This window comes from Tauraco erythrolophus, chromosome 2 (assembly GCF_009769465.1).
Source record: "Tauraco erythrolophus isolate bTauEry1 chromosome 2, bTauEry1.pri, whole genome shotgun sequence".
Classification (NCBI taxonomy): Eukaryota; Metazoa; Chordata; class Aves; order Musophagiformes; family Musophagidae; genus Tauraco; species Tauraco erythrolophus.
Genome location: NC_141466.1, coordinates 51,348,369 through 51,365,745, shown reverse-complemented (window position 1 = coordinate 51,365,745; position 17,377 = coordinate 51,348,369). Strand labels below are relative to the sequence as shown.

General features: G+C 40.9%; 1 protein-coding gene across 1 annotated transcript in view; it reads right to left on the bottom strand.

Annotated features, from left to right (window-relative positions):
• Window positions 1-17,377, bottom strand: part of SNTG2 (syntrophin gamma 2) — a 304,188-nt gene that overhangs the window by 173,384 nt on the left and 113,427 nt on the right. Inside the window, exon 3 of the mRNA XM_086608352.1 lies at window positions 6,693-6,830. Within this exon, the coding sequence (XP_086464478.1) occupies window positions 6,693-6,830 (138 nt within the window). The remainder of the gene's footprint in view (window positions 1-6,692; window positions 6,831-17,377) is intronic.

Below are 17,377 nucleotides of genomic sequence, written 5' to 3'. Positions count from 1 at the left end.
ATGACAGCAATATACATGGAAGAAAACCAAGGAATATTAAGAGTGAGGCGCTGTATGTAAGAAATTAATTTTAGCATGTGAAATGATGAAAAGTTAAAGCAAAATCATAACTTAATCAAGCATACAGTATAAAGATGAATGTCTCCCTGTTCCTCCACTGAAAATGGATCTCTCTCTGTCTGTCATAAAATTAATTCCTTTGTCTGAGTAGTGTTAAACTTGAAATCTGGGGGAAAAAAAAATCTTCTGTTAAAAATACTTAAAAGATAATGAAAAACATCTATTTATTTTCAATATGCCATCTCTGTCAATAACTTCATGCTCTGCTTCTATGAGTGTGCACCCATATATTCTCCTATGAACCTAAACACCCCAAATATAACACTAAGTCATGAAGACTTGCTTAGAACACTTGGATTTGCCAAATCTGAAGTTCTGAAATACATCTTGGTGGAAAGATTACATATTATATTAAGCTATATAAAATTATTTTTTAATAAATGTAATCGTATATAATAAAATATTGGAAAGTATTATTTCCCATAATGGTTCCATTTCCAGAAGGATTTTTGTATATATTTAAAAGCCATCATCTGCTGTGAAAAATTTGAAAACTAAGAAAAAGAAACAGTTGCCTTTACATTATTTCTTCTATACGCATCTTGAATTTCACAAACTATGCTCTTCATTACTCTACATCCAAATCCAAGTTAGCAAGAACTAGTGAAATGGGCTGAACTGCCATGAAATTACAGAAATTCAGCTCTACAATTTCTCAAAGTTGAAGCTTTCTCTGTGCTTAAAAGTAGTATCTAAATGAATGGCAGATGGCGAAATATGAAACAAGAAGAGATCTAGATGATGGTAGTGGAAGGTATTTTATAGCCAGAGCCTTTTATTCTTGGGAATAACCTCTATTGCTGAAAGTCTAACCCACAACAGTAGCACTAGAGATCACTGATGTCTTTGCCAGTCCTCCCTGCAGCATTCAGAACTGGATGGGAGTAGAATAGCTCATCACGCACGGCTCCAAATCCTGTCCTCAGTATTCCTCAGCATCAACAAACCTGTCAGTGAAACGGAAACTGAAAGCAAATGCATCCCTCAAATGCCGTCCCACAAAACTGGCTGGAGAACAACGTATTACCACAAATAAGACACAGAAATTTATTTTTCAATATTTTTCCATTTATATATTCTACTTAAGAAGAAAAGTTACTCTAAAAAATAGGAAAGTTTCAGGTTTTTTCCCCTTCTACGTGTTTAAGGTCACTACAGAAAGGCAAACGAGTTATTTCTATTTTTGTTGCAAAGGAACCAGTTTGATGAATGGCCCTGTGTAAAATACAGATTAACTATGAATACTTGAGAAATAAAAGGTATAGAACCAGGGAGAATAAATCAGTAAGACAATGTGATTGTTTATGACTACTACAGAATTGACTTTCAGGTTGCGATTTTCTACTAATATTTTGAATCATACAACACAGGGATGAAAGGGATTTTCTTGAACCACTTAAAGTAAAACATTTATCTCTTTGGAACTTATCTAGTGTAGCTAGAAATGTAAATCTTCAGAATTACCAAAAAACAGTGCTAAAGAACTACCAGCTCTTTCAGCCTGATTTCTAATTCTGTTTTTGAGCTCCTATATATTAGTTTATATACTGTAAAAAAATACAGTGTTCATCTTCACGTTACACTTGATTGGCCTTCATATTAAATGCTAGTATTCTAAAATTTTTATTTGGTTTAAAGTATAATACAGAAAAAACAAGGATTGCCATGAAGCCATAGTTTAGTTCATTTTTCTCATCACAGTTTGACAACAGAAGCCCACAAAGACTGAAGATAACACTTTCAGAAAGGAACATCTTGGAGAGATCTTGCAAGGGACACGGAAAAACAACAGATCAGAGCCTTCAAATCTAGTTTCCAGAGTCTTCAGCAAGAAAACCTTAGGTAAATAAGGCAATGATGTTAATGTTTTCCAGGAAAGGTCAGCTTGGCAGGACTGCCCATGCTGCCTACCAACAGAATGAGGAAGGAAGAAATCCCTTCTGAATGGATTTTACACTTAGAGCCACACAGTACTTTGCAACTCAAACCTTAAGCAACATCTCAATTATATTTAAAATTCTCTCACTGTTACACATTAACACTATTTCTATATCCTGGAAAATCATAGAATCATAGAATGGTTAGAGTTAGAAGGGACCTCAAAGATCATCTAGTTCCAACCCCCCTGCCATGGGCAGGGAAACCCTCCACTACACCAGGTTGCTCAAAGCCTCATCCAACATGGCCTTGAACACGTCCAGGGATGGGGCATCCACAACTTCTCTGGGCAACCTGTTCCAGTGCCTCTTCACCCAGAGTGAAGAATTTCTTCCTTAGATCTAATCTAAATCTGCCCTCTTTTAGTTTAAAGCCATTGCCCCTTGTCCTATCACTACACGCCCTTGTAAAAAGTCCCTCTCCAGCTTTCCTGTCATCTCCCTTTAAGTACTGAAAGGCTGCTATAAGATCACCCCGGAGCCTTCTCTTCTCCAGGCTGAACGGCCCCAACTCTCTCAGCCTGTCTTCATAGCAGAGGTGTCTCCATTCTGACATAGTCCCAGGAGTCACTCCTCTCCAGGCTTATCAACTCTGTAATCACACTGCTCATGAAATACAACTGAGGAACTTCAGCTCATTTTATACACAGTGGCTGCATATTTCAGTTCTGCCACCTCTGCAAGGACTCTGACTCTCCAGAATTTCTTTCAAAATCAAGCTCCTCGAGTACTATCAGAGCTTGTCATCCTGTCCTGTCTTCTACCAGGAAATACTATTTATGGTACCCATAAAATGTACAATTGCATCAAAATCAGACTCAACCCGAATCTTGATATTAAGATGAAGAGGTTTTTCTTACAAGTTTTTTACTAGATTGGTTTTTTTGGGGTTTTTTTTTTTTCTTTTCTTTTTGTTTCATTTGAGCAGGGAAAGGGCAGGGGTTGGGTTTTTTGATATATTTTTTTGAGTGATCAAAGAGTGAAGTTCAATACACATACAGATTTAATATGGCATTTTCTCAGATGCAGCACGCCTGTGCTGATTCAGTCAAGAAGCAATCTCGGATTAGGTGGGATAGAATTTTGATTCTTTTTCTATGAAAGTTTATACATGAGGCATTCAAATAGCATTAAGTTCAGAGCAATCATGTATACTTATATGCACAGACACCATACATTGCAATCACATGATAGTTTACTATGACTCTTGCAACCACAATTTGCATGCAACTCATCAGCACTACCAGCAATATTTGCAGTTAAAAGCTGCAGTATTTCATCCTACGAAATTAGAAAGTATATGCAAGCTAATTTTTGGCTGAGGCTTATATTTATTTAGCAAACCAAGAAGAATGAGTGTCCTGGGTTTGGCTGGGATAGAGTTAACTTTTCACAGGAAAGCTGGGAGGGGACACAGCTAGGGCAGCTGACCAGAACTAGACAGGGGGATATTCGATACCACATGATGTCATGCTCAGAATATATATAGGAGGAGCTGGCCGGGAGAGGGAGCTTGGTAGATCAGGAGTGGGCTGGGTTCCAGGTTCCATATGGTGAGCGATTGTACCACTTGTTTTGTATTGTTCTTTTATTAGTATTATGGTGGTTACTATCACTTCCTGTGTTCATTTGGGTTTTGGGTGGGTTTTTTTGGTTGTTTCTTTTTTTTTTTTTCCCCATCCTATTAACTGTCCTTATCTCAACCCAAGAGTTTTGCCCTTCTTCTTAAGGTTTTCTCCTCCCCATCCCACCAATTGGCAGGAGTGAGAGAGCAAAGGCATGGCAGCTTAGCTGCTGGCTGGGCTAAACCATGACAATGGGACACAACTTTGACTTCACTGAGTGGCTTCCCACTAGTTGCCAACTCATGCAACATTTTTAAGACCAAGTCACGTTCCATGGTCAAAATCTGAAACCAGTACATAATGATTTTAACTACTAAAAGCGGTTTCAAATTATTTTCTCTGTGATATTACACAATTCATATAAATATTTACTATGGCAGAAATGAAACATGGTTTTGCCTCAGTCTTCACTGGCAAGAGCTCCAGCTGCACAGCCCAAGTCACGGACGGCAAAGGCAGGGACTGTGAGAATGAAGAGCTGCCCACTGTAGGAGAAGATCAGATCTGAGACCATCTTAAGAATCTGAAGGTGGACAAGTCCATGGGACCAGACGAGGTGCATCCGCTGGTCCTGAGGGAACTGGCGGATGAAGTTGCTAAGACGCTATCCATCACATTTCAGAAGTCATAGCACTCTGGTGAAGTTCCCACCAAATGGAAAACGGGAAACATAACCCCCATTTTTAAAAAAGGAACAAAGAAAGACCTCGGGAACTACAGGCCAGTCAGTCTCACCTCTGTGCCCAGCAAGATCATGGAGCAGATCCTCCTGGTGACTATACTAAGGCACATGGAAAATAAAGAGGTGATTGGTGACAGCCAACATGGCTTCACTAAGGGCAAATCCTGCCTGACTATTTGGTGACCTTCTATGATAGGGTTACAGTGTTGGTGGATAAGAGGAGAGCAACTGACATCATCTACCTGGACCCGTGGAAAGCAATTGGCACTGTCCAGCATGACATTCTTTTCTCTGAATTGGAGACGCATGGATTTGATGGATGGACCACTCAGTGGATAAGGAATTGGCTGGATGGTCGCACTCAAAGAGTTGCAGTCAACAGCTCACTATGCAAGTGGAGGCCAGTGACGAGTGGTGTTCCTCAGGGGTCAGTACTGGGACCAGTGCTATGTAACATCTTTGTTGGAGACATGGACAGTGGGATCGAGTGCACCCTCAGCAAGTTTGCAGATGTCACCAAGCTGTGTGGTGTTGTTGACACACTGGAGGGAAGGGATGCCATCCAGAGGGACCTTGACAGGCTGGAGAGGTGGGCCTGTGAGAACCTCATGAAGTTCAACAAGGTCAAGTGCAAGGTCCTGCACATGGGTCAGGGCAATCCCAAGCATAAGTACAGGCTGGGCAAAGAATGGATTGAGAGCAGCCCTGAGGAAAAGGACTTGGGAGTGCTGGTGGATAAGAAGCTCAACATGAGCCGGCAATGTGCGCTGGCAGCCCAAAAAGCCAATCTCATCCTGGGCTGCATCAAAAGAAGCGTGGCCAGCAGGTTGAGGGAGGTGATTCTGCCCCTCTACTCTGCTCTCATAAGACCCCATCTGGAGTACTGCATTCAGCTCTGAGGCCCCCAACAGAAGAAGGACATGGAGCTGTTGGAGCAGATCCAGAAGAGGGCCACAAAAATGATCCAAGGGCTGGAGCACCTCTCGTATGACGACATGCTGAGAGAGTTGAGGTTGTTCAGCCTGGAGAAGAGAAGGCTCTGGCGTGACCTCATAGCAGCCTTCCAGGAAAGCTGGAGAGGGACTTTTTACAAAGGTGTGTAGTGACAAAACAAGGGGCAAAGGCTTTAAACTGAAGGAAAGTAGATTTCAATTAGATATAAGGAAGAAATTCTTCACTCAGAGGGTGGTGAGGCAGTGGAACAAGTTGCCAGAGAAGTTGTCGATGCCCCATCTCTGGAAGTGTTGAAGGCCAGGTTGGATGGGGCTTTGAGCAATCTGGTGTAGTGGAAGGTGTCCCTGCCAACAGCCGGACATCTAGATCATCTTCAAAGTCCCTCCCAACCCTAACCATTCTATGATAGGCAGACTCTCTCCCTCTGACACATACTCTCATATGTATATACTGATACTCACTATACACTTTTTGGCTCCTAATTCTTAGCAGACTATGACAAACTCGCTTGATGTTCTCCAGTGCCAAATTTTATGTTTACATGATGTGAAATACAGCAAGCAGGCAGAAAGGCTCCCCCTTGGCCATCTCTGAGGAAGCTGTAATGAATTGTTCACTTTAGCATGTATCAGCACAGTTCATGAAATTTATTTTGCTCAGTAAAATTTGGGACACATATGATTAAGAGGAGCACCGTTTATATAAAGAAATAAAAGACAGTATTTGGAGATGTCCATAACCTAGACACTACTGCTGTACGGCTTATGCAAAATGCCACAAGTTTTTCTAATGACATTAATAAATGGTGATATAGAAGATTTCTCCATAGTTCAGGGACACCACATGTTTTGAAAAAGCAGCATAACCAAGTTTGGGGGAAAAAAGCACCACATATGTGCTAGCACTGATTAAGCCCAATCTGTGCCTGAAGGAGAATTAGAGTGAAAGAAGTGTCTGTCAAGTGTTCTGTCAGCCAGCTCTATACCCTTCAACAGACGTTTTGTCAATACTTGATACACAAATAAAGAAAACTCTGGTGTATTAAATTACTCTTAAAATGCTTTCAATTTAATTTTTTTTTTTCTTCATTTTATGGCCTGACAATATTTGGTGGAAGAATGCTGTAATCTCAGTATTTAGAGACATTTTATCTCCTGTTAAGGTTACATACGTCAGAATAAAAGACATATAGCACTGGCTGAAATACAAGTCTTTATATACAAGAATGTAAGCATGAACAAAAAACCCAACAACTGATCATTACATGTATTTCTATTATCCAGTAAAACCTCTTGCACTTCAATACCATAAACTGATCTCTGCAGAAGACAATAAAGTGCACAGTCGAAAGCACAGAGATGTAGAAGCACTTACATTTGCACTGTGATCACTTCCACTAACACAGATGACATCTTGTTTTTGTATTGTTAGTACCTCTTTTGTAAGCTTCAGTTGGATGTCATAAGCATTTTCGGATACTTCATCATACGACAACACAATACCAGTTTTAGTCTGCAAAAGCAAGGCAGAGAAACAAAAATTTAAGAATATGAGCATTTCACAATGATAAATAACCTCTATCCCATTCAATACATAAAATGCATATAAATGAGCACTGTTTACAGAAAGTGGAAAACTAGTCTGCTTTTCAGTTTTCAAATGGCTTAGACAGAAAAAGCCTCTTTTGTACTGTAACATATGGGCTAAATGGTCTTTGAAGTAGGCATTAATATGCAAAAAAACCCCAGTAATTCTCCATTGTGCTGTTCCACAAAGGAGTGCTGCCATTGAATGACGTCCTATTTGGTTTTAATTGTATGACTTATTATGAAACTGTAGTAGAAGCAGATAGGTAGGTATAAATGTATGTGAACATATCTTCCAGTTTCAGTAAGATATGGGGAAGTGCAATGTTGTTCTTGACTGAGAGACGTTCCGTCCAGTGTGTCAGAAAAATACCTGTACCCTTCATAAACATTGTATTTCAGATATAGAGTTCTATTACAGTAGAAAAGTATGTTTTCACATTTTCACACAAATAAATACGAATGTTACAGAATTTCTATTTGTTTAGGTCAAGATGGACATATATTTCTGAAGTCACATCAGCACTGGACTAATAAGTAGTAAACTCCATAGGATAGTCAAGCATTTTGTTATAAACAATGTTTTCTCAATTAGTAGTAGAAAATAAATTCTATTTTAATTTTTGGTTTATTTACTTACACACAATTTTCCCACTAATATTCAGTCAGATATATTTCCTTAAACAAAAACTGCGGAATTAGCATCGCTTATAGATTTTTGTTAAAATAAGCAGACTAATGCAATTTCAGAGCTTTACAGTCATTGCACAGAAGAAAAAAAGCAAAACACCTGTTCTGAAATGGATGATCATATTTAAAAGTAACACACATTTGATAAACTTAACAGCATCACCACAACACTGCCCTTTCTTCTATGCAAGTGAAGAATAATCAAGAATAATTTAAGGTTTAGCTGCAGCATTTGTTTTTAAAAGAAAATTTAAAATCAAGTTGTTCATCTATGTTTTGTTTAATAGCAGACTGTATAAACAACAGAATAATGGAATTGAAGAAACATTCCCTGTGAACTGAATGAATGCTTGAGGGATTTTAAAATAAAATCAAACATGGAAAATTATCTTCAAATAATAATATTTTCATTTCTATAAAATTAGGGAGAAAGGTCTATGGTGATTGTCAATAAAAGCTTTTGGTCTTTAAAGGCAGGATCAGTTTAAGCTCAAGGCACTTAAATTTAGATGTGGTGTAGCTCTAGGCAGCAACCAAGTGTCAAAGCCTCTCTCAGAGTAGAAACGGAAAATGTAGTCTAGAGAGCAATTCAGTTCATCCTGAGGTACATACACAGAGCAGCTGCTCAGCTGAATGGCTCATGAGGTTCTGCTGTCCCTGGGCTCAAAGCAGATGTGCCCATGTAGGCCACTGCTGCCGCTTAAGACACTTCAGGATACCAAAGACCTCCACACATGTAAGGCTGACACATAAGGCTTTTTAGGACATCCAGGTCCTTCTTTAGCTGGAGGCGAGATCAGATTTCCATGATTATAATGGGATATAGACATTGGCCATGCCAGCAGACACCCACATGTAGGTATCTTCAGCTTGAAATGGATCTCACCAAAGGTTATAGTGTAGAAATCCACATCTAGGACAGTAGTTTAGATTCTGTCAAGCCAGTGATGAGCAACAGACAACCCTGAGGCATGATTTACATGACCTCTTTTATACATCCGTCTAGAAAGAAATGAATTGCATCATAGCTCTCTACTTTGACCTGAAAGATAAATATACATAATAACTCAGACACAAGTGTCTAATTCTGGGCAGATAAAACTTGTCCTTAGAGTTTGCTGGGAATGCCGAAAGGAAACAAAGTTCAGTGAGAGTGTAAAGCATTTAATCATACTTGCTTATCTGGAAATCAAGATTTCTTCATTTTCCCAGAGTTTTGAAATTTTTTAAATTTCCAGCACGTGTGGATGTTTTATCAATACAACTTTGTGAATGACAATGTTTGAAAACTGTGCCAACACCATCTGCTTAAAAGCCACACTGCGTAACAGCAAGTATTTTCAAACAGTAGAAGAACTGCCTTGAAAAACCACCATTCCCGCGTTTTGCTGCTGCTCAGAGGTTGTGCATCGCTATCTCACCCACAGTGGCAACCACCATTATTTTTGCTGATGTACCAGAGCACGCTGTACAGAAACATTGAGAGAACAGAGCTCTAGAGAGCTCTTTATACAGCCTAAACCTAGAACATTTCTTTGGCTAGTAATCATTACATGTGTTTAGAAGTAACACAATGGAAAAAAAACCCTGAACTTTCATTTGTAACAGACAATCAAGTAACGAATTAAATATGTAGAGTGACCAATTAAACAGTTCAGCATTTTCCATTGCACTACTTAAATTGAAAGTCTCACTGAAGCTCATCTATTCCTATTAAAATCCAATACCTACCTTGTCGGGGAAGTTTCCCGGCTGCTACATGAGAAGCACCTGTGCCTCATCAAGACAGGTGCTGAGTCACGTTGGTTGGCCGGAGACCACGTGACCTATGGGAAGTTTAAAGGTGGGGCACTCCCAAGAGGGAGTGGGGCATTTCCCTCCTGGAGTTTGGAGAGGTAGGAGCCCTCGGGAGAGCGTGAATTGGAGCTCTCTGTTGGATTAAGGTAGCAGTGAGTTTAGAAGAGCCTTCTGATTGTAGAATACCTTGTGGTCGCAACAGTCAGTTGGTTGCGACCCATCGGAAGAAGACACAGGCAGTCCGCGACATCTGGTGACCCCGACGTGATTCGTCGAAACGCGAACTGCCTGGACTGCAGGGTGAGCTGCGGTGGAGATAAAACCCAGTGAAGCTCGAGAGCAGCAGGAGAGCTGTGAATTGATCTGTTTCAACCTAGACGCCTGAAACAAGGTGAGCTGCTGGGAGCTAAAATGGGCCAGAATTTTGTCAAGGAGAATCAGACCTTCACCTTTCTCAAATCTGCAGGGATGGCTGCGGGGCTCAACATAGGTAATGAAGACCTATATAGTTTACTTAACTGGGCAGCGGGGCACGAAGATCTATTCAGCCTTACTTGCACCTTTAACCTAGAACTTTGGAAAAAGCTGGGGGATAAGTTGCTCTATGAAGCCGTGGTTAATCAAAGAGGCCGGACCGACCTTCTGCGTACATGGGAGGCCCTAGATAACATAATTCAAAAGGGGTCAGCAGAAGAGGAGGAAGAGGAATTTACAGATTATGTATCCGCAAGCGAAGGATACGAAGGGGGCAACGAACTGTCTGAGGGAAACAGTGTGGACAATGAACTAGACGTGTCCTCACTGTTCACAGAGGTCAACAAAGTGGCGGGGACTATGCAGGAACTTTGCCCCACCCTCCAGGAGATACTGGAGCGTCCCCCACCCTTTGCCCCAGCAACCCCCCCTTCCTCCTCAGGAGGTATCGAGCCTACAGCTCCGCCGTTTGATTTAATAACCCCACCCCTGGCAAATTCATATCCGGCGACATACATGGCACAAGTACGAGCAATGCAGCCGTTATTAGTACGACAGGCCATGACAATGCTGCAAGGTATATCCCAGCAGTTAGCAACCGTAGTGAACATGTTGCAGCAGGCCATGACCCCCCCTGCAGTGAAAGAAATTTCAGGAGAAACCCCTAAAGCAAGCGACAGTTCAGCTGGAAAGTTTCCACCGGTTTCTCCACCAATGAAAAAGTCGCCAAAATCCGCCCCGCCGGCCCCTCTAGAGACATGCTTGTCCCCCGCTCCACAGTTAGAAATAACAGAAATTACCCCGCCTGCCATGACAGCCCATCGTGATCCAGTACTTTTCTGGAACGAAGTTAAGAAAGAGGCAATAGAGGCCGGGGACTGGAACTTGATACAAGCTTTGGGGTTACCAGTTAGTAATAAAAAACTATCGGTAATGAAAATGGAAGGAGAGCCGAGTGCGTTTCCCGTAGAACTGGCCCTCCCGGGTGCCAACCAGCCCAATAAACATTTGGGCTGGTCATGGAAAGTGATCCAGGACATGCAGAAAGCGGTAGCGCGATACGGACCAAACTCACTGGCGGTGACACAACTATTACGATTATTAAACTTAGAAATTTTGGTGCCGTACGATTTTCAACATCTAGCCCAGGTCATGTTCCAACCGGTGCAGCGCTCCGTTTTCACAAATGTCTGGAGACAATTGGCCGACCAGCAGGCATTACAAAATATCCAATTACCCCAAAGCGACCCATGCTATGCTATAGGTACCGATGTATTGATGGGAACGGGTCAAGTATTTAGTAACCCGGCAATACAGGCTCAATGGCATCCCCAGATCCTCGAACAGGTTAAACAAATAGGGATGCAGGCACTATTACGTACAGCAGAAATGGCTGAGCCTAAAGCAAAATATTCAACAATTAAACAGGGGGCCAACGAACCTTTTCTACGGTTCGTTGAGAGATTGCAGGGGGCAATAGAAAAGCAGATATTTGACAGTAGACTACGGGCACTGTTGACAAAACAGCTGGCAAAGGACAATGCCAACCCTGATTGTCGGAGAGTCATTGAAGTATTGCCGGGGGACCCCTCTCTAGAAGAAATGGTGATTGCATGTGCCAAAGTTGGGCCCGTAGAAAGCGAGATGACCACATTGGCCACTGCTCTAACTAAACAAAGATGTTATATTTGTGGGAGAATAGGTCATCTCGCCAAAAACTGCAAATCAAACGGCCGGCCGGGAAACAGCAGAAAGAGAAAGCGTGTACAGACGTCTTATGGCCCAGGCAAGCCCTTTGCGGGAACGCTGCAACAGCCACAGACCAGTCCGGAAAAGACCGCAGAGGGAATGCTAAAGCAGCCAGAGCAGCCAGGGTGGATGTATCCATCGTCGTCAGAACAATGGATATATCCACCGCCAACGTGGTATGATAAAAAAATATGAGAACGACTTCCCCATGACCCGGTCCCAAGGTGTCTAACATAACGGCGACGGAAAATGGAACTGAAACGTTGGAAACCCCTAAAGGCTGCGAGGCGATTTTTTTTTTTAAAAGAAAAGGGGGAATTGTCGGGGAAGTTTCCCGGCTGCTACATGAGAAGCACCTGTGCCTCATCAAGACAGGTGCTGAGTCACGTTGGTTGGCCGGAGACCACGTGACCTATGGGAAGTTTAAAGGTGGGGCACTCCCAAGAGGGAGTGGGGCATTTCCCTCCTGGAGTTTGGAGAGGTAGGAGCCCTCGGGAGAGCGTGAATTGGAGCTCTCTGTTGGATTAAGGTAGCAGTGAGTTTAGAAGAGCCTTCTGATTGTAGAATACCTTGTGGTCGCAACAGTCAGTTGGTTGCGACCCATCGGAAGAAGACACAGGCAGTCCGCGACACTACCTCACACTCCATCTTACTCTTGACATGATCCAAGATGACGTGCAGCAACACCTTATTTGCTTTCAGAATCAATAAGATTAATCTAGATTTCTCTCAGCCTTTCAAGTTGGCTTTTTTTAGACTGTTATAAATGCCTGTGAATCAGAGTTCAGCACATTCCCTTGTTCTCTCTTTGTGTTAAAGAGATGGCATATGTAAGTCTAGCAGGCAAACCCCAGTCCAGACAAAGTGTTTCTTCAAACAAGGATCTTTTAATGAGAACTTAGTTTTTGCATATACATATTTATCCAGTATTTTCACTATGTTATGTTCATCTTGATTTCTCATTTAAAAACTGTCTATACAGTAGCTGTTCTAATTAACTGGTATCACAAAGTGAGGACTAAAAAGTGGAAACAACTCCCCAAAATGATGCAGTAACGTTAGAGATCATACACAAAATTTATGTATGTTTTGTAATAAAAAACATGCAGAAAGTGCATAGAGAATTGCATCTCAATAGGATTTAAGTGCTTACAATGAGAGGCAGAGGAATATAAATTCAAACTCACTTGGCAGATGAGGAAGTTAAATGTTCATTTCCATATCTCTGTAATTTTTCCAGACACTGGCCTCAGGAAGATGGGTGTGTGGGGAGCATGTGCACATCCACATACATGGTGGGAGGATGCACAAGCATCACAGTAGATGTGACTTTTTTTTTTTTTAAGAAAGCTTAGTCACTACTCCACTTTTGAAAGAAAAAAACACTGAAATCTTTCTCAAGCAAGCTCAAAAATTGTCAATACCACAGAGAAGAAAACATCACTCTCTAGAGGGAGCTAGAATTGCAGATGAAGCCTTTTATCAGTTCTGTTGTCACCTACTTAAGGCAGGTCCCCAGCCAGCGTACTTGCTTTAAAGCACTCCCTGTTCAGTACAGGGAGTGTACTCCCTACACAAAATACCATAATTCTTTCAGCGCACTGGCATAAAATACTTGTCTTCACTACTGTAAGTTTCATTTTGAAAAAGCTTGTCAAAAAATTAGGCAGAGGTTAAAAGTGGTGTTGAGGTGTACTAGGTTTTCTACAGAAGCTATTTACTTGTTTATGTCCATTTATTTCTCAAATGCATTAGAGTGGTATTTGTCAGGATTTTCATGCTAGTAACTGTTTGAAGAGGGGCAGTAAACATTCAAGATTCTTACACAGACCATCAAAAAATTCAGACAAGATTCATCATAAAATAACGATATATTTGTATCCATTTAGAGCCGATGTCAGAGTCCATGCAGTGCATTGGTACTATTTAGATTTAAACTGCAAAGTCCTTGTTAACGCCAAACCTCTCTTTCCTCTGCCTAAATGTATTTTACCATTTGGGATCACTAGTGTTGCCAACTAAACGGAGCAGTAGTGTCTTAGATCCTTATAAAAATGGGCCCTCTGGAGTTACTCCTACTTCATCTAAAAAATCCTCTGCACTGAGTTACATTGATCCTCCAGCAGAAGTCATCATTTGCTGATCCTCACCCTTAATAAATATATTCATTGCTTCAATGCCACAGCACTTCAACTTTTAACTGCTAAAACGCATTCATAAATGACCTTTCTTCATTTGTAAATAAAATTCTTTAATCATCATATTTGAACTTTTTTTTCAAACGGAAATTCCTATTTTATTTCAACACAAATATGTTATCAGCAATAATTACACCTCAGAGGTCTACTGATCAAATTCTCTAATCTCTTTTTTTTTTTTTTTTTTCATTAAAACACCTGTTGAAATTCTGTATCCATGGTATACTGATGGTTGGAACACTTGCTGAAGACACATGAGAATTGAAGTAACTGATTTTTATCTTATATCACTTCAGATTAGCCAGAAAGAGAACTTTAGTGCTCTGACCACTAAGGTAGAGAAGGTTGAAATTTACTCTCTCTCATAACTGGTTTGATATGTTTTCTACACCACATCTACTATCATGATCAAAAGACACAGACATTTTCCCAGAGCAGGACAGAATTCAAATTTAAAATAGCCCTGACTAATATAAAAGATGATTTTAAACATGAGATGAAGTGTAATAGCAAAAAAAAAAAGTGCGAGGTGCTGCACTCTAGGAAGAACAGTCACTTGCATGGAAGAAGAAAACCTTTTCTTCACCATTTATTCGGGAAAGGAAGCAGGTAAGTAGCAGAAGTATTGACAGCAAAATACTGTTGTTGCAATAAAGGCAAACAGATATTTTGGCTGCTCTCCTTTGGATTCTTTCTTCCAATTGGCTTTTTCTCACTCTTACAAGACAGTACCCAAAAGTAAACACAGTTCTTCAGCTGGGTAGTACAGAAGGTTCCTTAAACACTGCTGAATGTGAGGGAGGAATAATTTCATGCTCATGAAGTAATCCATCACCAGTGTTAAATTTAATGCATCCCAGTATATTTTTTTCCTTTTATACAGTATTATGTCACTGTTAGTTCATGGCTACACTACATAGAAGAGGTAATGAAATGAAAAGGGTCATGAGAAATAAAAAAGTTATCAAAGATCTGGAAAATACAACCTATAAGTAATTCTGCACGAATTCAGATTGTTTACTTTAAAGACAGAACACTAGAGGTCATAATGACAGTCTTAAGTACTTCAAAATCTATTGCAAATACAAATAGAACAATTAGAGAAGAAAACGATTCAGAAGTCTCCTCCTTTTAACATATTCCAGCTACAAGGAAACTGAAGTCCTTGAACAGATTGCTGGTACAAATTATGGACATCCATTGCTAAGGGATTCTGAGAGAAAACTGAACGAGCATCTGCACAAATGGTGCCGGTACTAATCCTCTCCCAGGAAAAAATCCCAGTCAAGACAATTTATTTCAGATCTACTTGTCTCTGATGCTAATATTCAGAATTACATGACTTCCTGCATGTGACTGAACCTCTGCATCCAGAAGAAAGTCTGGCTTTAGAAGGACACCTGCACTGAACAACTTGCAACTGCCATAGGAGAGATGAAAAATATATTAAGACCTGAATAAGTTTATCATTTATGGGCTTTAACAATGGACGAGTGACATTTATGAGTGAAATTTGTTAATAGTAACAATTTTTATAGCACTTAATCTGAAGGAGGACTAAGAAGAACTATATCTTTGTCTTTCATGACTAGAAGGTAATTCCATCTCAAGGGGCTTTGAGTAAGAACAAAAATAGAGGTTTTTCGATGGACCAACATGTGACAAATGGAGAAGGACAGGAGATATGTAGTGAGAGTGGTAACACAGCTGTGGAATGCAGAAAATTAATGATTCCATTAGCACTGCAGGCACACAAAGACCTGTTCAGTAAAACTAAAAGCAGACACAAGACAGATTAATTATAACTTCCTGAAATTAGTTATACGGCACTCCCTTAGAGTATGTTTTTCCTCTAAATACACATGGAATTGTCCTTTTTCTCAGCTTTAGCATGCTACGGTTTTTACACCCACTGATGTTGTTTCACAACTGCTGAGACAAAAACCTTAACCTTAATACTCTTTCTTTTAAGAAATTCTGACTATAATGATAATGAAGCCTTTAAACAGACTATTTGGATAGGTCACGGTTCCTCAGTACTAGGTGGGTGAGAGGTTCAACAAAAAAGCCAGAAGAACCATCTGTAAAATGCTATGGAGTACAAATGGTGTGGATTTGTCCCATATCTGAAAGTAGTTCAAGACTCCTGTAGATCAAGAGAGAAAACATCGTTTTACCACCACAGGGAGGAAGGCACCTTTAGAAGTCTGAAGCTCAACCTCAAAGCAAGGCAACTATGCAATCAGCCCAGGCTGAAAGTCTCTAAGGATGGACACTGCTGAACCTTGCTGGGCAACCACCTCCACTGTTTGACTGTCTTCATGAGGAAAAGCTTTTCCTCGTATCCGATTTCGAGTTCTGCTTGTTGTCTCCTGCCCACTCATGTCTCATTGTGAAGGGCCTGGCTCCATCTTTTTGACATCCTCCTTGTTCATATGGAAAGGTTGCCTTTAAGTCCTGCTGAAGCCTCCCCCAGGCTGAAAAAGTCCAAGTCGTTCAAAGAACAAGTACTCCCAGACTCTATCTGCTTGGTGGCTCTGCAATGAACTTGCTCCAGGTTATCAATGTCTTTTTGTATTGTGTCAATCATAATTGCATGCAGTATTCTAGACACAGTCTAGTGAGTACTGAGTAGAGAGGGATAATCCCTTCCCTTGATCTCCTGGCTGTGCTCCTCCTAATACAGCCCAGGATGCTGTTGACTTCTCTGCTGCCAGGGCTCACTGCTGGCTCAAGTACAACTCTCTGCCCACCAGGACCCCTAAGGCCTCTTCAGCAGAGCTGCTCCCTGGACAGGCAGGCTCCAGCCTGTATCGTTGCCGGGGCTCTTCCTTCTCAGGTGTAGGACTTGGCATTTGACTTTGTTGAGTTTCATGAGTTTGGTTCATTAATTTCTTGAATTTCCTGGCAGTGCATTTCTCTAGCTTGCCTAGGTGTCTCTGTTCATGGTGTACTAACTGCATCCTCCAATTTGGTGTCTTCAGCAAGCTCTCTGTGACCTCCTCCAGGTCGCAGACAGAGATCCTAAAGAAGACGGGTCACAGCATAGACCCCTGAAGAGCACTACTTGCCACAGAAATCCAAGTAGAGGACCATCCATTGACCACTACCCTCAGCCTGAGCATCCAAGCAGTTGTCCACCCACCCATCTAGAGTCAGGCTATACAAATAATGTAGCAACTAACAGGTATATTTATTTCCTTGTTTCGAAATAATAATAATGTTGATTTAAAAAATATATTTTTTGTTCATTTTGACAGATTAATGCACAATGAACATGATAATCTAACTGAAAAAAGATCAGGAAAAAATCATTATCACTGCTTTGCTTAGAGTCACTATATTCACTACAGGTAAAAACGTCAGAAGATGACACAGAAATTATTTGAATGAGAACAGTGCTTTGGTTCAGACACCCTTCAGCTCTAAAGCACTACTGCCCACCATCACCAGTATAATGACCATCCAGTTTCCATGTGCAGAAGGATGTGTCAATGCCATTATATCCATTAGGCCCAGCAGTTCTGCTTACCCCATCTCAGAGCCCAAGGGCCAGGACTATGAC